General features: G+C 36.7%; 1 protein-coding gene and 1 long non-coding RNA gene across 4 annotated transcripts; one reads left to right on the top strand and one right to left on the bottom strand.

The window, feature by feature from the left end:
• Positions 1-3,832: 3,832 nt before the first annotated feature.
• Positions 3,833-10,794, bottom strand: LOC133609742 (uncharacterized). Its single transcript, XR_012050546.1, has 5 exons — positions 10,532-10,794; positions 8,967-9,062; positions 8,366-8,601; positions 6,038-6,186; positions 3,833-5,916 (listed from the first exon to the last, which is right to left on the bottom strand). It is a non-coding gene; the product is annotated as an uncharacterized lncRNA (long non-coding RNA).
• Positions 10,795-10,825: 31 nt separating this feature from the next.
• On the top strand, positions 10,826-14,663 carry LOC133609741 (uncharacterized). 3 transcript variants are annotated; one of them, XM_061965620.2, is made up of 5 exons: positions 10,826-11,008; positions 11,373-11,475; positions 11,554-11,592; positions 12,768-12,887; positions 13,076-14,663. In XM_061965620.2, the coding sequence occupies exons 2-5, from the start codon at positions 11,388-11,390 to the stop codon at positions 13,432-13,434; spliced, it is 606 nt and encodes a 201-aa protein (XP_061821604.1). In that variant the 5' UTR covers positions 10,826-11,008; positions 11,373-11,387; the 3' UTR covers positions 13,435-14,663. The 3 variants fall into 3 exon arrangements, with proteins under 3 accessions (XP_061821604.1, XP_061821603.1, XP_072769586.1); XM_061965619.2 differs by having other exon boundaries at positions 10,829-11,008; positions 12,765-12,887; XM_072913485.1 differs by having other exon boundaries at positions 10,973-11,008; positions 11,349-11,475; positions 12,765-12,887.
• The last annotated feature ends 8,301 nt before the right edge of the window (positions 14,664-22,964 follow it).

The following is a 22,964-nucleotide window of genomic DNA, read 5'->3' as shown; positions in this document are numbered from 1 at the left end:
TGTTAATGCCATCTTTTTGATGAGTTTTCTCACTGCAGGTGTTGCGGGTTGAAAATGAACAGTATTTCCTGTTTTGTGCCTTGAACCGGAAATACAGATGTTGTTCCGTCTACTAGTCGTTAATGCCGTTTCTACTCATACGGTTTCTTCATTCAGCACACTAAGCAACGTTTGTAAATTTTACAATTAAAAGGTGCCATATGTAAAAATATCATGTCAATTCATCATTAAATGGCCCTTATATGTCAAAAGGCATGAATAAATCATGTTCTTTTTTAACACCTTTATAACTGTTAACAGTAGTTCAGCCGGGTTATGCTCATTTCAAAATTAGATTTACAGCCCCAAAATCGTGTTATTGCTTTAATTTCCATGCTCCGCCCTCCACCGTTTGACCAATTAAAAATTCTGTGAGTGTGTCACATCCAGGTTGCCAGTTACGCACTGTCACCTTTGTCTAGCTACTGCCACTGGTAAAGTTACTAAACATGTCAGACGTTACGATTCTCAATGTATTCATTCATTCAGCCAGGAACAAAATGAGGATTTGTATCGGGGATGCCTTTGAAAGATGGAGATGATTGAAGGTGGAGAAGATGTTCTCATCTTACGCCAAACTTGCTAATTTCCTTCTTGATAGGTCAGTAAGGCATTTATTTTTTCTTATTACTTGTAATAAATGGAAATGGACATTTCGTATGTAAACTATATTGTCCAATACAGTCTATGATTTTGTCTAACAAAGCTAGTATGTTCGTGCAACGAATGCTTAGCATGCTAGCCCGGTCAGTGACACATCGACATATAGGCGCGGGAAATATATGCCCGTTAGCCTGTATGTGGATGTGTCATCCAACTGTCAGGGCAAAATATATTTTCGACAAAGAAAACCAATGTGGATATGGGTAGTGTCAGTGCCTATTTTGTTCTCAATATGCAGATATGCTGAGGAAAGGTGGTTCCAACATTAGCGCCGCTAATTGCGGTTTCTGGTACTGTATGTGCATCAAACCCATATGGGGTGGTACCTGCTTGGCACAATATAATGCATCACATGTAATGATTTTCTACTTTGTCTATTGACATGGTAGTAGGTATAATGATTTATGCGTAACGTGGGTTGGCTCATAGAATCGCATGCGGCACTGAAAGATGGTGATTGATTGAGTTTAGTTTATTTCGAACATGAACACACTTACAGTATAACACATCACACATACTTTCATATCATTTCTCTTTACATCATGTCCGAAAACGAGTAGGAAGAAGCAAAGCTTATTTAATCCTACCCCTTTCTCACTTTCGAGCGGTCACAAATAAATATGTTCATTTAGTGTCTTCTTTTTGTAACAATTACATCAGTGAATGATTAATACAGCAGTTCTGGCAATATAATGATAAACATACTGAGATGAAGAATATCCTGTTTTTGTCAATACGGGGACTTTGGGGTTTGTTTTCCCATGGTGCAAAGGAAAGTTGGCGCGGGCAAGGCGTGAATGTAAGTACATGTTTAATTTTACACTAACAAAAAGAACAAACGAAAAGCGCGCACAAGGCGGAAGTACAACAACTTGGCTAGTGAAACAAAAACTTGCACAAAGGCAAAAACGCTAAACATGAAATATACAACACTTACTGTGGCATGAAACAACGTGCATGAAACAATGGCTTGGCATGACAGGTAGCAGAGGTAGAAAGGATAGATAGATTTGAGACACTTGTGATTTAGGGCTATATAAATAAACATTGATTGATTGATTGATTGATTGATATGATAATGTCACCAGGACGAACAACAGAAACAGACTGGCTTAAATAGCAGTGACATGATCAGTGAAAACAGGTGCGTGACTCAAAACGTGAAACAGGTGTGTGACATGACAGGTGAAAACTAATGGGTTGCTATGGTGACAAACAAACAAAAGTGCACAAAGAGTCCAAAAACAAAACCGAACATGACTAAAACAAAACATGATCACACAGACATGACAGTTTTCAAAAAGGTTAAAGGTATTTCTCTTAATTCTTCTTCCTTGTACTTTGTAAGCACTATTAATTGGAACAACCTCTTAAACTGAATCATATCAGTACAATGTTTAACTTCTTTGCTTAATCCATTCCATAATTTAATTCCACATGCTGATATGCTAAAGGTCTTAAATGTTGTACGTGCATACAAATGTTTTAAGTTAATTTTTCCTCTTAGGTTCTTTCTCCTCTTTTGTTGAGAAGACTTGTTGTACATTATTGGGTAGCAGATAATAGTTTGCTTTTTACATCATTTTAGCTGTTTGCAATTTTACCAAATCGTTGAATTTCAATATTTTTCATTCAATAAATAAAGTTTTTTTATGTTCTCTATGTCCAACATTATTCATCAGTCTAACTCATTTTTTTGTAACACGGTTAGTGAATGAAGCGCACATTTGTAGTTATGTCCCCATATTTCTGCACAATAACTCAGATATGGTAACACTAGCGAGCAGTAGAGAATATGGAGTGATTTTTGGTCCAAAAAATGTTTTGCTTTGTTCATTATAGAATTATTTCTTGCCACCTTGTGTTGCATATTTTCTTTATGAGATTTCCAGTTAATTTTACCATCTATTATTACACCCAAAAAATCTAGTTTATTTTACCCTTTCATTGTCTACTCCATCTATTTGTATTCGTGTATGATGCTCTTTTGATGTGCATACATGGAAGAGAATGTAGTGAGTCAGGTTGGATGCAACATGGAGTTATGCTGAACAAAATGTGGCGGTAATTTTACTGTTGGCCTTGGCTTGTCATCAAAGTAGGCCTATTTGATAGATCATATATTACATATTATCATATATAATTGTTTCAATGGTGGTCTGTGCGGTCAAACTAGACATTTTAGCAAGTCAATGCTAAAAATATGTCCCGACTCCCAACTAAAATATTGCTGTGTAACTTTACAAATAAATTTGGCTAATCAACATTAGTAAAATGTGGCATAATTACTTAGTAAACCATCTTGCAAGAAGCATAAACAAGAGAAACCTACAGCGTAGGACTCGTCGTTTGCCATTTGAAGTCCCTTGGAGTAGGATTCGGCTGTGTATCTGGCAACCTCAGTCATGGAAAGTGGGAGGGGACTACAGAATTTTGACCGAGATTGCAGTACCATTTCTGGCCACATTACTAAATATGGCACCTTTAACTAAAACAATTCAAACAATTCCTACTTACTAAACTGTCCTATGTTTGATAGGAGTGTTTTCATGCATATTTTTTTGTAAGTGATATTGTAATGTAATCATGCCATTGTCATTAAGCAGCACATTTGCAAGCCTCTGTGTTTGTATAATTAATTTACAATGGCACCCATAGCAAAAATGTGCTTGCTCATCTGTTGCTTAATCTCGTATCTTGAGAACATTTTGAGCTTCTCATATCTGTCTAATTCTGTGATCAATTGTTTCTCTTTTATTGCTCCTAAGGGACCCTTAGGAGCAATAAATAAGCTAAAAAGAGACAAGACATCACTGAGACAAAGGAGGTTGAGTTGAGACAACCATTTGAGCAATATTTGAGAAGTGGGATACACTGAGGAGAGCTCATATATGTATGCCACTGATCTCAATTATGTCTCATTTATTTTGAAGGAGAATTAAAGAGAAAGAAATGAGATGTATGGGCAATAAAAGAGATCTTATGTATGTCTCTTTCATGTCTTGATTATTTCTCTTAAATGTCTTAACAAAGCCATCATATCTCAAATTTGAGAATAATGAGAACAAATTGAGCGTGCAATTTAAATATTCGTTATCTGACTTAATTAGAAATAACACTAAAAAAATACTCAAATATTGAGCGGTGTATCACTTTATTTGGCTACACACAAATACAAAATATAAGATATGAAAATAGATTAAATACAACAATTTAAATGTAGTTAATTAGTACATACATAATGTACATATTGACATTCACAATAATTAAAACAACATAGAAAACAATATACAAAAAATAAAACAAATACAAAACTAAATGAATTTAACATTAAGTACTCACTTTGTTGTTGTGAAAAAGTCCGGTGTAGTTTTTTTTAACTCCTTGTTGAGCAAACCATGTACCGTAGTTAAAAAAAACACCTGACTTAATCTCAGTAAGAGGGTGAGTAAATGACTAAATTTCCATTTTGGAAATATTCCAAGGAAAAACTGAAATATATTTATAAAATTGTAACCGTGGTGTTTGGAACTGGTCTACATATAAAAAATAATCACACATTGAACACCAAGGATACTTAACATTTTTTACCTCAGGGCCCGACCAACTTTTCCACTACAGAGGGGTCTGGGACCCACTCAAATACAAACACTGAATTAGTCATCTTACACTAAAGTGTATTACAACTGAGTACCATTGCGGCCCATATGGACGGACCACAGCTAAGAAACAGATATTTATTGGCGGCCCCCAAGGGTATTCGAAAATGTCTTATAATAGCCACAAACTGGAGGATACCATTTTTAAATTACAATTTGTTTTAAAATAGTTAAAAGGTTTTATAGAATAATAAATGAACATCATACTAGGATTGCAAATTATGCATGTGTTTGGACATGGATGATCGATTTAAACATTTTAGAAAAATACAGAACGGTATTTGGAAAAATGCCAATAAAATGCATTAAAAAAAAGCTATGTCAATTATATTAATTTGCCGATATTGAATATATTGTATTTTACACCCTCTCTGTTGTTTAAAATGTTTACAGTAAATAGCAAGTTATGTATCAAGTATCCAGCAGCTGAAGGAACTTTTATTAATTTATTGTGGGAACGTCAGAGAATAAAAGAGTTGTGGTCTGCTGTGAAAATTGCCTTGTTTGTCCATCCTAAGCCATAACTTGAGGCGCCTGCGTCACGACAGTTGCTAATGTTAGCCAAGTTAGCTCATATGTGTTGAAGTGGAGGTGATTGAAATAAACGAGTCGTGTATGAAAAAAGCTCAGCTTCCCCATTATCCTGACATGATGTCCCAGTTAAGGACTACACGCCTACAGTGACCAAAGAATGGAAAAGTTTAGGCCCCCAGAGCAGTTTCATTGTGCCGTATTGAGGCAGTGCTTTTGTCGCGTTCCCACCTTACAATACCTCTTGTATGCAGTTTGGCAGCTTCAGACACAGACAGATGTAGCAATTTCGAGGTTCTTAAGTTAATTTTAATTTTAATTTTTTTTTTTTTCGTTTGACATATTGACTATCGGCCATGTCCTACAATTGTATTACATTTTTTAAATGCCTCTGGACAACGCTTTTAATGCTTTTTATTGCCATTTAAGGCCTTAATTTACACAAAATCCATTTAATGACTTCATGCCTTGTGGAAACCCTGCACATACAGTACACTAATACACACAACCACACTTCAAGTTGATGGACATAACACTATATTGCTTATCACAATGCTAGTTTTTTGGCCAATCACAAACTGTAATTATGTAACATTCAGTTATGCTTCTCGTGTGCTATAATCGATAAGGGATCAAACTTTCTCGTATTGAACTTCTATTTAATTATTGTTACACAATTTTGGCCTGAAAACACCCTCAGTTTGGGAAAACTTACTTAGGATTTCTTCAACTTTTTTCCGGTCAAGGATGCGCTTTCCTGTTCCTGCAGGTTTGTTTCCAGGGCGACCAAAAGCGACAGCATTTTGACACTCCTCAACTGTAAAAAAGTGGTCAAAAAGTGCGTGGAATAAACGCATGCAATTGGGCTTTGAAGCATGACTCATGGCAGCAAGGCGGAACAAGGACATGAATACGCCGCTCTCAGGAAAGAGCTCCTGCTGGCCCGATTGTTGAGGAGGGCCGTCGCTGTATTTGTCACTAACGAGGTCGCAGAGACTTTGGAGTACTCTGACTTGGTCCGGATCTGAAAGGGAAAAAATAGCACAAACAATACCCGAATGAGAAAATAATGTGTTCAAGGCCAAATAACAAATTTACGTAAACAAAATAATTACATCATGAATAAATTAGCATTAATTACTTGCCTATTTTCAAGAGGACTTCTTCGATTTGTTGCTTTTCTCGCAGGATTTTTTCGAACTCCTCCCAACACCCATCACATGGCGTCCATGATTTTTCTGCCTGCGGTCGATATGAGATAGTGTCCTCGACAGATGGGTTGCCTGCATCTCTCCTGTCAAAAGAGATGAGAAATACTGAACTACAAAAAAATTACTGAAATGACCCACATTTTAACCTCCTGCGGCCAAAGTGGACCTTAGTCTATGTACAGTGAGGAGAACAAGTATTTAATAGACTGCAAAATATAAAACAAAACAAAAAATCACATTGTATGTTTTCAGGTAATTTGCTTTTTTTTCCATGGAATTGATCACCTAGAAATCTCTATTGGGAGTATATTTGAAGTATCAAATATGGATATCATGCAAAAAGATGCACATTAATTACTTTAAAAAAAATTCATACAATGTGATTATGGATTTTTGTTTTGGATTCTATCACTTACAATTGAAGTGTACCTATAATGATAATAATAATAATAATAATAATAATAATAATAAAAGTAACAGACCTCAAACTACAAAATCAGCAGTGTATAAATGATTTGTTCTCCTCACTCTATGATGGACGGTACCAATAATGAAAATAAATGTACCATGACCAAAATTGACCATATCTACAATCATTCTGTACAGTACTCCTAAACAAAAACATTTCACATCAAAGACAAAGGAACTGGACCAATACTGAAGATGAAATCTTCTTGACTGCAAGGAAATAGACAACTCACTTAGTCAACAATACCAACAGATTATGACAGATTTTACAATATTAAGTTATACATAACATTGACTATCCCCAAAAAGTTATTACTTTATATATCTCAGGATTATTTATGAAATGTACAATTAAGTATAAACTGTCAAACCAGTACTTATATTTGGATTAAAAAATGTTTTTAAACTATGGCATATTGAGATTTCCGCCTTAACTACTTTCTTTCACACAGGAAGTACAGGCATGTGAGCACCCTTTGACAAAAGAGGAAAATTTACAAAAAAGAGGAACATTTCTATCTGCACGTAGTGCTCCCACGCAAGCCCCGAAAATATTTTTTTAAGAATCAATACTACATAGCCCTGGGCCAATAAAACAATAAATATATATCGCAATAGACACATAATGATATAAATATTAAATGTGTTCGATAAAATATTTGAGCAAGCAAGATTTCCTGCATGAGGTCACTCGCGCTTTGGGAACCCAGGAAACAGAAAACAGGAAGTGTCACTGAGCAATGGGAGGGACATGCTATAACAGACAATCAGTTAACGGTATTTACTGAGCAATGGAAGGGATATGCCAACAGCCAATCACGTAACAGTATCAACAACAAGTAAGCTAGCTCGATGATGCTAATTATGCTAACTAGCAAGCTTGTTTTGGTTTCCCTGTCCTGAAATTCAGTGCGGCGTTTAGGCAAGAGCAACAGCAAGTACCTGCGGCCGAGGCGAGCGTTCCATACATTTTGTTTGGATCCTATTTTTTGATATTGTTTACTTAATTCATCCATGGAACTTTTGTTATTGTTGAAAGCTCCGGATCGGACAGGTTTTCACGGGAAACATTTCTGGTGTTGTGTGTTGCTCTGAGAACCCACGGGTGTTTAGTTAATGCTCGATTGCTGATAAGAAAGCAAAGTTAGCTCTGTTTTTTGACACTCATCCTTCAACCCCCATCCTTACACTACTTTTATTTATATTTTAATTTATATTTAATTTTTAAAAATGAGGAATTTATATTTTGACGTGAAACTGAATGTTAAAAAACGTAGATTTCTTCTGTTAAGAAAGTATATATCGTGTAACTATTTTTTTTCCTCAATAAAACTTGTTTATAAGATTTCAGTGTGTGTTCAAGTACTTCTTGAGCACATTTATCAATACTGTAATAACAATTGTAACCATGACATGAAATGTTAATTTTTTTACTCCCTAGTTTTGACACATGAGATTGTAGAGTGGATATTTACACTCTATGAACATTTTGACCATGATTAAAAAGTAATAAAATGATGGCAAATAATTGTTTTCAGGGTCCACAAGTTCAGAACTTTTAATCCTGAAATCAAAGTGGATACAGATGTTGGGGTTTTGGCAATGAAATACATTAAATATTTGTATTTGTCATTCACATACTATTTACTGAAACAATTATTTGATGGCAGATAAAATAATATTTCAGTTAATGCTGTTTTTTTGGTTTGGAAATTCACCAATTTTGATTTTATAAAGATGAAAAGTTTTGAACTTGTAGCCCCATAGGCATGAGGTAATAAATGTAAATCTTACCCATAGGGTGGTGGTGGTGGTCCAACAGTGTTGCTGCCTGTTACAAGTCCCCCGTCACTTTTCCTGAAATATATTCAACAGTTGCCCTATAAAATTTACCATCTGACCACTTTGCTAAATTATTTATTTATTAAGATCTAAGATCTGCACAGGAGCTTCATCTCTTGACAAAATGTCTGCTCCAGTAAAGATTTTGCCGGTATAACCGTCCTCCCATCTGACGAAGGCCAAACACCCTGAAAGAGAGAGTGCAAAAGAGAAAGTGTTTAACATTTTTTATTTGAGTATAAAAATTTGGACTGGTATTTGTCACCTCATTTGGACAACAATGTTATGATTATTCCCTCTCCCCATCCCTATATGCATTTTAAAGCATATGCAGTAGGGTGAGCTTGCCCATCGCTGTCTTAGAGGTGTGTGGCCTCATTACAATTAGGGTACTGTTACTAACCTTCTTGGGCGACTTTCCCAAGGTGGCATTCTCAGCTGTTCTTTAAATACCAAACAAACTAATAAAGTCCTTTTTCCAGTTTGTTAGCTACATGTAACACGGCAATTTGGCTTAACCGTAGTCCGCTTTGCCACACATACAGAGACTTACCAGATTACTCATTTGGGGGAGGAGAATTATGCAGGTCCTTCATTTTCTTTGTGGGAACTCTTAACCTCTTATGTTGTCATTTTCTTTTTGTCCATCCTGTTAATGAAAAAATAAATTTTGTATCACAAACTGGGGATAGGTTGATTGGCAACACTAAATTGACGCGAGTGTGTGAAAGTAGTCTGTCGATCTGTGTTGACTTGTCCAGGGTGTACGCCGCCTTCCGCCCTAGCGCAGTTGGGATAGGCTCCAGCACCCCCCACGACACGGAAGGGAAAAGCAGTAGAAAATAGATAGATGGATGGAACTATAATATAAATGGAAAGTATTTACATATATGGGGTCACTTCATATGGATGTTAACTTTTTGGGTAAATCATATTTAACTTCTGTCAAAAACAAGTAAACAAAATGATTGTTTATGATCGTTCTGGCTATAGTAAAAAAAAAACTCAACCCGTACAGTTTAATTCTTATCTATTTTGGGGTGCGGGGGGCTTGATGGCACCTTTTTATAATAGGGTACATATTAATAAAGTTATGGCATTTTTAACAAAAAAGGTCATGAATAAAATATTGAGCCCCAATGACTTTGTATTGAAGAGGTTGACCATAAATTAGTGCATTTTGACCAGGTTAAGACAATCATAACTTTTTAAACATGTATCACAGGAAAATGATTCTTATATTACGTAACTCGTAAGAGGTTCCGCAGCCTCCGAAGCAGAACCTCCATGTTCTGTAACAGCTTCTTCCCTCAGGCCGTAAGGCTCTTGAACGCATCATAATGAAATTATCCCCTCAACTCCCCCAAAATGGATTAACTCGCTGGAATAAAAAAGACAATATAACATACATCCATAAACGTGGACGCATGTGAAAAAGTGCAATATATTTATCTGTACAGTAACCTATTTATTTATTTATATATGCACCTTATTGCTTTTTTATCCCGCACTACCATTAGCTTATGTAACACAATTTCCTTCCTATTTGTACTGTAAAGTTCAAATTTGAATGACAATAAAAAGGAAGTCTAAGTCTAACTAGTCTTAACAAGACCTGTCTGATAATGCTAGTTTCATTTAAATGAATGAATGTTTCAAATTTTACACACATAGCTACTTTATTTTCCAATATATATGCAGTTAATATGATCAACAGCGTGATACAATACATACTGGCCACTGCCAGCTAGTAAGCAAATGTACTGCTGCTTTCAAAATGGCGGGGCACATTTGTCAATCATTGAACACTTTTGGATGTCATCTCTTATTTATTACAACTAGCCAGCCATACCAATAAAATGCAGTCCGGACTCTCTTTGTCGATTGTTACTTTACCTACAACAGTATTATAAAAATGTTTAAAGTAAAAACCCCCAAATTAATATGCACTGTATAATCTAATTGTGAAGGTCATTATGTATACTAACATTACTTGCTGGACAGACGCCATTAGCGTTACCGCAGCCTCTCAAAGGACCACTCGTTGTCACAACAGTTAAATATTTTCACTTCACAACATTACATGGTTAACCAACTAAAAAATATTAGGATACTTACCTCTCCAAGTCTTCTGTCACAAGCGTTGCGGTTGTCGTTTCCAAAAACGTTCCCGCTTCTTCTTCTCTTTCTTCTTCTTCCTCGTTTTCGTTCGAGGTCGGCGCACACAACGTTAAAATGTTACGCCACCTACTGTTTTCCCGCTTCTTCTTCTTCTGACGTTGATGGCAAACAACGCGTCATGTCCGCCGCTGTCTGATAGAAGGCGTGAATTTTCTGAATTGCCTTCCTTTGAAAGTTACACTTAGCCAAAAATGGCTATTTTCAGATGGACATACAAGGAGAAAATCAACTTTATCTAAATTTTGAGATGTGGATCTGTCTCATCAACATTCTCGCGAGATTTGGCACGGCGCCCCATGAATCTGTCCAATCATATTTGCGCTTCCTGGAAAACACGCATGCGCATTTAGTGGGCGAATGTGACTTGTATCGATTGGAGGAAACAATTCAGCATCGAAGGAATAACGACTGAAAGTAAGTAATACCATTTATTGTTTTTGTTTTGGTATTTAAATTACTTTAACACACACGAGTTATTATTCATCAAACTAATGTAACGTCACTGTGTTACGAAAATAGAGCTATAAATGCCGCATTCAACGGCGCAACCACCTTGCTCGAAGCTATGATACTTACCTCCACCGAGGCATCGCAAGTGATAAGATACACTTTATACATCCCTTAGTGAAATAACAATGATAGACATAAATGTACAGAGAACATTGGAAGTGGAACAATATAAATTACTGAACATACACTGCTTCGACATAATGTAGAGTTTTACATTTACAAGAAGTTCCACTGTGTATTCCAGCAACCTTTGTCTGTATTCACATAGTATTGGAGTGTCAAAATGACAAAACGAAAACCTGCAAAACGATGGAGAAGAACCGGTAAAGAAGTCGACTCAAATAAACGATCAAGAAAGGACTGTACAATTGGTGAGTAGACTGGCATAGTGGTGGTGCATTAAACTGGAAGCAGATATAATATGTGATACTTTATTTTTCTTCCTGCAGCCACCAATGTGAATGTGGAGACTGATGAGCAATGTCTAAGTAAGTTATCTGTATATGCGTGTTCTTTGTTTATGTGAATTAGTTCTGATTGAGATTTACAGACCAGATAGATGGATAAAAAGCTGTCCACAGTTTGTCAGGAACAAGCATGGAAATATTGCTTTCTTTTACCCTGATTACAGTAGCACATATATGAAGAATGAAACTTGAAATATGAGTTATCTCAGCATGTGTAATTAATCTTCTTTGAACCTTTCATCTTCAAGTTAAGGCTGGTAGGTAACATCAAGTCATGATTAGGGATGTAACAATATCAAAATGTCATGGTATTATATCGTCACAGTGTTAAAGCCACGGTAAGATATTGTTACAAACATGTCAACGTGTGTTAAATGAAGTGGCAGGAATGTTTAGGATAAACACACTTACTGTAATTGAATACAAACATAATGTTCATATGTTGTAGTCCTATTTATTATTATAAACAGGTATTTTAAGTGCAAAGGAATGGTGCAAAATCATCCAGAATTTCAAGTAACACACATATTTTAGTTTAATCTAACACAGCAGTTATAGGCACAGAAATATTTCACAGCAACAATTCCTCCGAGCTACGAAGCACAAACGTTCCCGTCACTCCTGCACAGTTCCTCTTTTTCGCCCCTATATAATGTCCCCTGTTTGAACTTTGTTGTCCCACACTGCGCGGGTTATCATGGGAGATCGAGTTTACTTCTCAGATCAGCCCACTTAATATTGTCAGAAAAAAACACACTGACGGGAGTTCTCGTTTGATAGCGTCACACATCACGGCATTATTGTGAGAATTTTGAAACCAAAATAACACAATATTTACAATAATGTTGCATCCCTCGTCAAGATCCTTTCTCATAGGTTTGGTTTGCTGCTGTGTATTTACTAATCATTGGCATTGTTTATCACTGAAGTTCCACACTTTCTTTTTATAGTGCGTGTTGTATTGTGATGAGTTACATTTAATACTGTGGATTATGTGTTACCACAAACACAGAAGATACGTAAACATGAACTACAATGCGATCAAGATGTGGGAAAAAAGTAAATGCATTCCATTAGCTAGATTTGTATAATGTGTTCAATTTATGTCAACTTGCTTCTTGTTTTGCAATTTTCTTCTTTTCTTTTAATTATTTTAATTTTTAGAGTTTTTTGGTTCCTCTTCTTTGTGTCAGAAGGTAGCAGCAGGGGAACAGAAGGAGCCCAAAACACTGCTCTTCATATGGAACACATCCAACCTCCAGGTGTCCATGCAGGATGTACCACTCTGGAACACCAAGCCTCTCCCTACCAGCCAGGTACACCCACCGTCTTCTGTGTCTAACTAATGTTTTGCTGTGAATTTTGTCACAAAGCATATCCTGCTAAAATATGCCAAACTTTTGAGTGTAAGAATGTGAGCGATATGCTGAGATGTTATACGTTTTGCCTTGTGACAAAATGTTATAAAAAACCTTTAATGATTTTTATTCTATTTTAATTTCAGCACATGAAAATATTTCTACTTTTGACTCTATCAAAGACAATGGAAAACCATTTTCCAGATCAGCCCTCATAGATCCTCCTGATGGCCTAACAACTGAACTACATGTCGATGCTGAGTATGATCCATCTCAATCATTTGAGGAATCTCTCCCTGATATGGGGGATTGGATGTACAATGACGGACATATGTTTAATGAAGGATTTGAAGATAGTTTGAGTGAGGAGTGTGCAGAAGAGTCAAATATCAAGGACACAACAGACAAACCATTATATGACAATGCATCAGTAACCGTGGCAGAGTGCCTTCTGATCATCATGGCTTATGAAAACTGTCATAAAGTCACTGATAAGGCCCTATAAGCGATTTGCTGAAAATGTTCAAGTTGCTTTGTCCCGATAGTCTGAATGCAGACTGCTTAAACAGTGTGCAGAAGTTCAAAAACTTTCTTTTATCCCGCTCTGCATCATCGCCTATTTTATTACATAAATACTGCAGTAATTGTTTTGGGCCATTAGAAAGTAAACAAATAAAATGTCTGTCTTGTGGGACCAGTGTGTCAGAAGAAAGATCCTCATCCTTTATAGAGGTTCCAATTAAGGCTCACATAAGGTCATTGTTCCTCAAGCCAGGTTTTCAGGAGAAGCTTAACTTCAGATTAAGCAGAAAGAAGGCAGATGCTAACAACATTGAAGATATATATGATGCAGAAGTTTACAAACAGCTTGTCGATAGGGGTGGTCCTCTTAGTGACCCTAAAAACATCTCACTTGGAACACCGATGAAGACAAAAATTGATATTTGTTAAGGCTCATACACGGTACTCAAAATATACCTATGCAGATGGTAAATGTAGTCAAACTTGTGCAGTCTATTCCTGTTATTTCACAAACTATTAAACCAGGGAATGTCATAGCTGAATTTTACAGACATATGACTAAAGATGATAGTTTCTGTCAGGAAAACAAATATTTGTCTAGGATTAAACTATGGAGCACCTAGTGAACTTCTATTGGACACAGTTCACCTCTCTGCATTGCAAATACATGCGGGTCACTGCATCAATTATGGAACAGTAAGCATCTTTCACAGGGCACAAGTTAAGAGAAATTATCTCACATCAAAACACAATGGTAAAGGTAATAGAAGAAACAATTTTACCGTTTTTTTTTCAAATGACGGACAAACAAAGTATGGACAGATTGATTTCTTCTTTATCATAGCACAATCATGTGCCAAATGGGCCCTCCTTCGTGAATTCAAACATGCAGGGTTTTCTTTGCTGCAAGATAGTGTAACAAATGGTACATGAAGTCATGTTATTCCCCTATTGGAAACCTCTGCCAGTACAGTAGTATGATTGGATGACATATTGGGTAAAGTTGTTTTCCTTGACTTCACATCTGTGCCTGGCATTGTGTTTGCAGTTCATTTCCCAAACACACTTGAAAAGTTTTAACTAATTAAGAACTCAACTGGCCTAAGAAGTCACAAATCAAATATTTGATCATTGTTATAAATGCTCTGAAAATACACACCGATGAGATGTTGCCGTGGATGCTGTAAAAGTCTGTAAATATGTACTGAATATATGGAGTATCATTGTTGATTAAGTTTTTGCATTGTCTGTAATATTTCAGTGGCCAATATATTAAAATGTACTTGTTAAATAAAACCGCTGTCTTTTTTAATGAATATTTAGGCCTACTACGCTACTGTATTTTAATATTAGTCCTTATCATGGTGGTTGGAGAGCCAAAGGTTTTCTGAAGTGGTACTTTGTGAAAAGAGTTTGAGAATCACTGCTCTAGAAAGTTCACTAATGTTAAAAGGTCTTAAAAAGTGTCTTGTGATCATAACAGTATTGTTTGGGTTCAGTTTTAAATCTCACAATTGTAGTCACTGAGTTACTGCACATGGCGTGTGTATAAGAAATCAACAAATTAAGTAGAACATTATGCATTAAACCATATATATTACAGACCATATATCCATATTGCCTGAATTAATTATTTATTTGGCATGAGATAAACTGGAGTATGATTGAGGTATAATTAAATTGTGCCAATTAAAATGTATTTTTAATTTATTTTTCCTAAGATAGAAAAGAGGCATATCTGACGACTCAAATGGTGAGCAGTGAGAGACAAAACCAAGTATATCTCTCACTGAGACATCATTGAGACATATTGAAACCAATACTCATCAATTTTCTTTTTGCCGAAATAGAAAAGAGACATCTGAGAACTAAAACAGTGAGTAGTGAGAAACAAAACCATGTATATCTCTCACTGAGACATAATTGAGACATATTGGAGACCAGCTCATTCATCTCTCATTTTGCTCTTAGTTGAAATCGGGAAAAGAGATAACTGTTAGACAACTTTGAGATCTCTCACAGTGCTCACTGTGAGCCTTATTTCTCAGGAGATACATCTGAGAAGAATGAGAAAACTACTTTGGTCTCGATTCGTGCTCTTTTATGTCTAGGAGATGTATATAAGACATACATGAGATCTCATCTTCAATTTTGCTTTGCTATGGGCAATATTTTTGTATTGTTTTGGTTTCACAAATTCCTCAGTAAATTCACCTAAACGTCACCCTGGACTTTTTGAATCTGTTTAGCTGACTGGAGAGCTCGCTTCCGCAGCTAGTGGGTGCATGACGATTACTTTTCTGTTTAGTTTGATCAGCCAGTTTACTGCATTGTTAAAGTTAAAGTTAAAGTGCCAATAATAGTCACACACACACTAGGTGCCGTGAAATTATCGTCTGCATTTGACTCATCCCCACAGGGGAGCAGTGAGCAGCAGCGGTGGCCGCGCCCGGGAATCATTTGGTGATTTAACCCCCAATTCCAACCCTTGATGCTGAGTGCCAAGCAGGGAGGTAATGGGTTCCATGTTTTTAGTACAGGCACCGTTTGGATTTGAATTAAGGTATGTAAATAAACATTGACAAAATCTTTCTGTGTAAATATCTCATTTCACAAGGTATATATCTGCGGCTTATAGTCCGTTGCGGCTAATACGGAAAATATTATTTCTCTTAAAATTTAGTAGGCACGGCTTTGTAGTCTGGAAAATACGGTAATAGTAATAATTAAAAAAATGTAAAAAGTAGCGGTCAAAGTTTTGATGTTTTGTGGCATATTTGTTTTCAATGTCATTGAATCAGCTTTATTTTATAAAGAGGTTATCAATGTTATACATGTTCCTCAAAAAACACAGGATTTCAACATAAATGAGAAAACATATATTATTGATGTTTTATTTATTATTATTTACCGCAAATACATTTAAGTACACACTAGACGGCAATAAGAACACATACAGTAGACAGGGAATTCACATTACCCCAGTCGTACAGGTTTACCTGACACATGAAACTTGACAAATAAGGGGGTGCAATAATCACTTCAGCTGCCAGATGGCAATAGAGTGTTCAATATCTTAAAATATGTTTTGTGGCAATTCCAACTTTGACTACAGTGCTATGTAGGGTGGTGCTTTCCACAATATCTCTGAGGTGAAATGTACTCGTTCTTTAAAGCCTAGAATGCATGAATTCAGCAATGGTGTGCTGTGCCTGTCATGAGCAGGAGTGCCTACTCTTCTGAGCTGAACGTGCACATTTTGTCTAACAAAAATGCCAGCATGACAGATTTTTCAAAAGATCATGTTACATCATGTGGATGCCGTTTGTGCATGATAGCAGAAGATGCAGAAATGAAGAGCACCAGTGATATAGTTTCCACACATGCAGGGACCAATGCAAAGGCCCCGAGGTGACGGCGCCTCTAAGTAAGACAGAGCGCTTCCCCTCACAGACAAGTAGAAGTATCACAGCCACTCAGGCGCAACTAAACCCTCATAATTGTTTGGGCTTTTCTTTCTTTTTTTTTTTTTTTTTTTTCCTTTTCTTTTTTTTTTCTTTTTTTTTGTGTGTCCTGTCCAGCTTCTCAGGCAAATCATATAGTTGATGTAGATGGGCTTTTCTTTCTAATTCACTCCGAGTCAAGGAATGACACTCACTCTTAAGTGAAATATGAAATATGGCACAGTTCGCTTGGTTTAAGCTTCACGACACGCTGGTAACGCTCCCCCGAGGTGGGGCCATTTATCCTGGTTAAAATTGCAATAACACAAGTCACTTCTACGTGGCGCTCTTCAATTAACGTGTCAATACAAAGGGGATTTTCATTCATTTAGCTGTCCAAGGAGTGGTTTTCTTCATGGGGGAATCTATTATTCCTTTTAAGTCTCATGTTCCTACTAAACTACGCTCAAATAAATTCAATTTCCAGGTGGTTTTAAACGAATAAAGACTACACTGATGGCAGCATGATAAAAGGTTAATTGGCTGCACAGTTTTCTCCTAAGGTGCTTTTTCTGTAAATTGATGTTTGGTAAAGGCTCATTATATTATTGACACTATATCTCCTTATGATCTGCTGGATAAAAAAAATAAAAAAAACTCTTCATATTATCCTTAATTTGTGCTTGTTAGCTTTTCTGCTTCTTATCTCTTCCAAACATGCCAAGAACGCCTGCAAAGGAATCTGAATTCTAGTTTGCCTTCTTAAGTCAAACACCCACGATATTCAGTTTTCGTGAGGCCCACTTTCCGTGTGATTCGATTTGTGACGAAAATGTTTTCTGTATCCTGTCTCAGTTATGGTACGGATAAAACAAACTATCAATCAATCAATCATTGTTTATTTATATAGCCCTAAATCACAAGTGTCTCAAAGGGCTGCACAAGCCACAACGACATCCTTGGTACAGAGCCCACATAAGGGCAAGGACAAACTCACCCCGGTGGGACGTTGATGTGAATGACTATAAGAAACCTTGGAGAGGACCGCATATGTGGGTAACCCCCCCCCCCCCCCCCCCCCCCATACCATTCTGTATGTAGGGCCGAAACAAAGAATTGGGACACTGATAGCCAATTTAGGACCTGGATGCGAATATATGAACATCCTTGCAGTCGGCATCCTAATGACCAGAGGTGTGGACCCGAGTCACATGACTTGGACTCGAGTCTGACTCGAGTCATGCATTTGAAGACTTTAGACTTGACTTGACAAAATGTGAAGAGACTTGCAACTCGACTTAGACTTTAACATCAATGACTTGTGACTTCACTTGGAGTTGAGGCTTTTGACTTGACAAGACTTGCTACTTTCCCCAAATCCCAAAGATTAAAAAGTTATTCAGGAGCGCTCCATATCTTTCATTGTGTACGTGTGTGTCTGTCAGCGTGTGCGCTGCCTGTCAGTACAACATCCAATCAAATTACATCCACGTTGTATTCATCCCACAGCATTCATCCAATCAAAAGCCGGGACAACCAACGAAGAAGAGCTGTCAAACAACGCGCCAGTGAGGAAAAATTATTGTAATAGTTTTGTTCGGATATTAATATTATTACGAGTTGGTCAACAAAAAACTAATTGCAGTATGCAAAACATGCGGTCCGAAGATTACAGACGGAAACGCAACAACTTCCAACTTCGTTCGACATTTGAAGTTGCACAAAGAACGGAAAGTTTTGAATGTAAGCTAACGTTTATTGGCTAAGTAACGTAACTTTTATTTGCTGTGTAGTTAAATCAGTGAGGCTGTACTGCCTACTGGCACTGACGAGACGCGGGGCCGCCATCTTGGAGTGGTGATCCGCTCCACTCGGTGCAATTCATTTGGCAGGAGCAATGAACTGTCAGCGCATTTAATTCATCTTACCTCACTGAATACCACTGATTTTCACACGCTTTTTTGTCATACGTGTAGCCATGATAAAGGACACATGTTTTTGCGTGTTTTATTATTCATAGTTTGCTTAACAGTAATAGAATATTCTTATATGCTATATGTGACCACGTCCGAGATCAAAACTGGGAATATAATCCCAGAGAAGGGGGAAAAAAACGGTCAGCTATTTTTAAGTTCAAGAAACAATATGATTAGGTTATATATACATGCGTATATCCTACATAAACATTGTATGAATACATTAGATATCTAAATATCTTATAGACTGTATCTCTATTGCTGCAACAGCAGAGAGTTTATTCTGTCTTGACACTTTGTATTGATATTTTGTATTACATTCTTCCCTTAAATGATAATGTTTACAGTGATTGTTTTATATGTATTTTTTATGTATGTCGCTTTGGATAAAAGCGTCTGCCAAATACTTAAACATATATAAACACCTGAAAGTCTTTATATCAGCTAAAACCACCAATCTGTTTCACTGGATTCCAAATAAAACCAAATTCTGTCTTACCCAACAATGTTAGTATTTGAATATTGTTACTTGAAGACTTATTCCTGGTTACAATCATACTGTTAAGAAAGTATTGTCTTATACTTGCCTAAAATGAGAATACATCATAATCAGTGGCGGCTGGTGAATTTTGTTTTAGGTGGGGCTGAAAGTTTGTAAACCAAACCCCTGTAGGGGCGTCATCCTCCCCCAGAAGATTTCTTTGTGATTTTCACATACAAATATTGAATATCTTTGCTCCTTCTCAACTCTTTGGTAATATTATTTTCACAAAATACAACCAATAGTACGTTGATGTTAAATCTTACTTGTGAAAAGTAATCCCCCAATTCCTATTTTCAACAGTCCGCTCATTTGAGCAGGAAAACGCTGAACACCAGCCACCCATCTTTGTTTTCTACCTGTCAACTGTCAGTTTAGGCTGCTCGCCGGCTCCTCATCACCACTTCAAGATGGCGGCCGAATTTCCCGTGTCCAATGCTGCATCTACTTATAAGGTCTCTATGGTTATAACTTCATTGCAAACACGGCAATATGTTGCGTCCACTGCAGTTCGCTACTTTATTCATACTTTTTGTCAGGTGATTTTTTTCAAGCAGGGTTGCATGAGGTACCTATGCATAACCTTATGCTAGTCAATGTATCACACACAGTAACGTAACGTTAGGCGGCGGTCAGCAGCACCGCATATTTTAGCCACCTACGAAAAGACAAACATAATCAAATAAAGGTCAGTTAAAATGTATACTATATTAAGAATATGTGTACATATTGCCTAGGGCCCTGACATCTAAAAAGTACAACTCTGTTTATTGTTATGTTCATGTATTTGTTATGTTTTTCATGTGTACGCACACATCAACACACATACAGTATGAGATGAGATCAATGAGATAAGGTAAGAACAGGATAGAAACTGCTGTGGAACTAGTTAAAATGCAATATGCCATGGAAATACAATGTTAACGCTTTTGTGCAAATAAGTAAAGTTGCACTTGTTTTTTCAAATGTGTTTATTGTGTAAAGGAATGAGTTAAATGTTTAAAATAAATAGTGCTATTATGAAGTGCAATGTCAGCACTATTTTTTTCCCTGCAATTTCAAATGCACTTGTTTTAATTAATAAATACAACGTTTTAAAAGCATGCACAATCTGTGTAATTATATTAGTATGTGGTTAAAAGGACTTGAAAGGAATCGAAACTCAAAATGCAGCACTTGGGACTTGACTTGAGACTTTCCAGTCTTGACTTTGGACTTGCCTGTCTTGACTCGGGACTTGACTCGGGGGACTTGACTCGGGACTTGACGGCAAAGACTTGAGACTTACTTATGACTTGCAAATCAATGACTTGGTCCGACCTCTGCTAATGACAGCAGACCTTGTACAGTAAGTGATGTATTCTTATGTTTGTTGGCTTTCGTGAAGTCTGCAGTGAGTAATAATCAGTTATAAAGAAAAAAAAGGAAACGTCTTGATGCGTTTTTTAAGTTAATGCGCCGCGTATGTTTAAAATGATCAAAATACGTAAATATTAAATGTTCTTATTAATGGGACCATTACTACATTTCTCGTATATTTACATCATGTTTAAGAAACCCCAATGGAGGTGCATGGATGTTTTTTAACATTGATGGATGTTTTTGGGGGGTTTTAAGAGCGCTTGGTAGGCCACCATGGCCCCCCGCTCCCTCCTCTCTGTTGCTAGATATCTCAAGATGTATGTTGTAATATGTATGTGTGCTTTGCTTTGGAGTTCGTTTTTTTTCCCACTCCAGACTGGGCCCCCTTAGGAGCCCAATCTAGATTGTATTTTTTTTACTCATCCTTCCCCAGCGTTTACCTTTTTCACATCTTTTACGGGGTGCCTTGTGGCGACCCATCAACGTTCCTGTTCTGTAACCCTGTACACTGTTTGTCTAGTCTTGAACGGGTTTGTGCTGAAAACAAAGTTTTGTTGTACTTGTGCAATGACAATAAAGACCTACCTACCTACCTACCTACCTACCTACCTACCTACCTTAATTTAATTAAATGACACATAATAAATGTAATTTAATTAGCCCAACTAATTTTTTAAAATTGTTTTCAATATCAGGTGATTGTATGCAGCAACTTATACAGCGGTTACATACATAAATACATTTGTATGTAAGTAAATTTGTAAACAAATATACAAATAACAAAATATCCGATTCTCAATAAAATGTAAATTCAGAGTATCATAGAGCTTGGGATTATTTGTTTTCCCAACCAAATGTAAAGATTAAATCAGGGTTGACAAATGAAGGCCCGAGGGCCAAATCAGGCTCGCCAACAGGTTTTATCCGGCTCGCGGGATGAGTTTGCCAAGAATAAAAATTAACATGAAATCTTTGAATGAAAGAAACTCTTGTTCTAAATGTGTCCACTGGATGTCGCAATAGCAATTATTTGTATATTTGTAGATGATGCTACATATGTACAAAATAAACCACATGATGTTAGTACATCAGTAGAGGAAAATTACAGTACATAAATAACATCCCGTGATTTAATTTTGATATATTTTATTTATCTTGCTTGAAAATTGACTGATAAACATATCACATAATTTATTCAGAAAAATAAATAACAACAAATAAATTATAAAAAAACAACAACAAAAAACTCAACAACATTATGATTTGTACATTTTCAGAATGTGCTTGTAATATTTTTAAAGAAAGAAAACAATCTGAAGTTGTCTTTGTTTTTAAGTTATCGTGCCATGATTTTACCAGTCCGGACCACTTGGGAGTAGATTTTTCTGCATGTGGCCCCAGTCTAAAATTAGTTTTACACCCCTGGATTAAAAATAATAATAATAATAATAATATGACGATAATTCCATCCAATGAAAAAACATAATGTCAGTCACTCCAGAATGTTGTGGGCTTGTTCCAGATTGTTGAAAATTAAAAAAATAATAATATAAAAACAAAAATAAATAAAATGTTTTAATATTAAGAATACTTTTAGAATCAGAATTGTGATACGAATGTTAATCTATTTGTTTTTTTTGCACCCCTAACAAATTGCATTTGGACCTTTGAGGTTGCAGGGTATTTGGCAGGAAGGGTGCAGAAAGAAGGTTCACATGACGATTGTGAGCCTGCTGGCAGGGGTGACGAGTGGCCGGCTTGAGAGGTTCCGAGCCACTGAAGAAGCGTCACAGGCGATGGTGGCGGCAAGTGAGAGTGGCAGCTGCATGCTGGATGAGTGTTAGGCCTGGCACTTGCCACATCTGGTGGTATTAATAAAAGCGGGCTAAGATGAGCTGTGGGACGCGGGTGACTCAACATGTGCTGCTCGCACTGACGGACAAGTGCAAATGAAATTAATGGGTAAGGGAAATCAAGTGAGCGAGCCAGAAATCAAATTACCAATCCAAGCCTCAAACAAATTAGTTGGGTGCCAAAGTTGTAATTGATAGCGGCGCAAGATCGCGCGATTGGATCAGACAATATGATCTAGCACGCGTCGCCTCTGATGTGATTTGCAGCTGTGTTATCCTAATGAAATATTAATGATGTGTGCATGATGGCGTCCCCGGTGGTACACACGAGGCCTCGC

The sequence above is a fragment of the Nerophis lumbriciformis genome, linkage group LG07, assembly GCF_033978685.3.
Source record: "Nerophis lumbriciformis linkage group LG07, RoL_Nlum_v2.1, whole genome shotgun sequence".
NCBI lineage: Eukaryota > Metazoa > Chordata > Actinopteri > Syngnathiformes > Syngnathidae > Nerophis > Nerophis lumbriciformis.
Note: the sequence above shows the minus strand (reverse complement) of the source record. Positions and strands in the feature narration are given on the sequence as shown.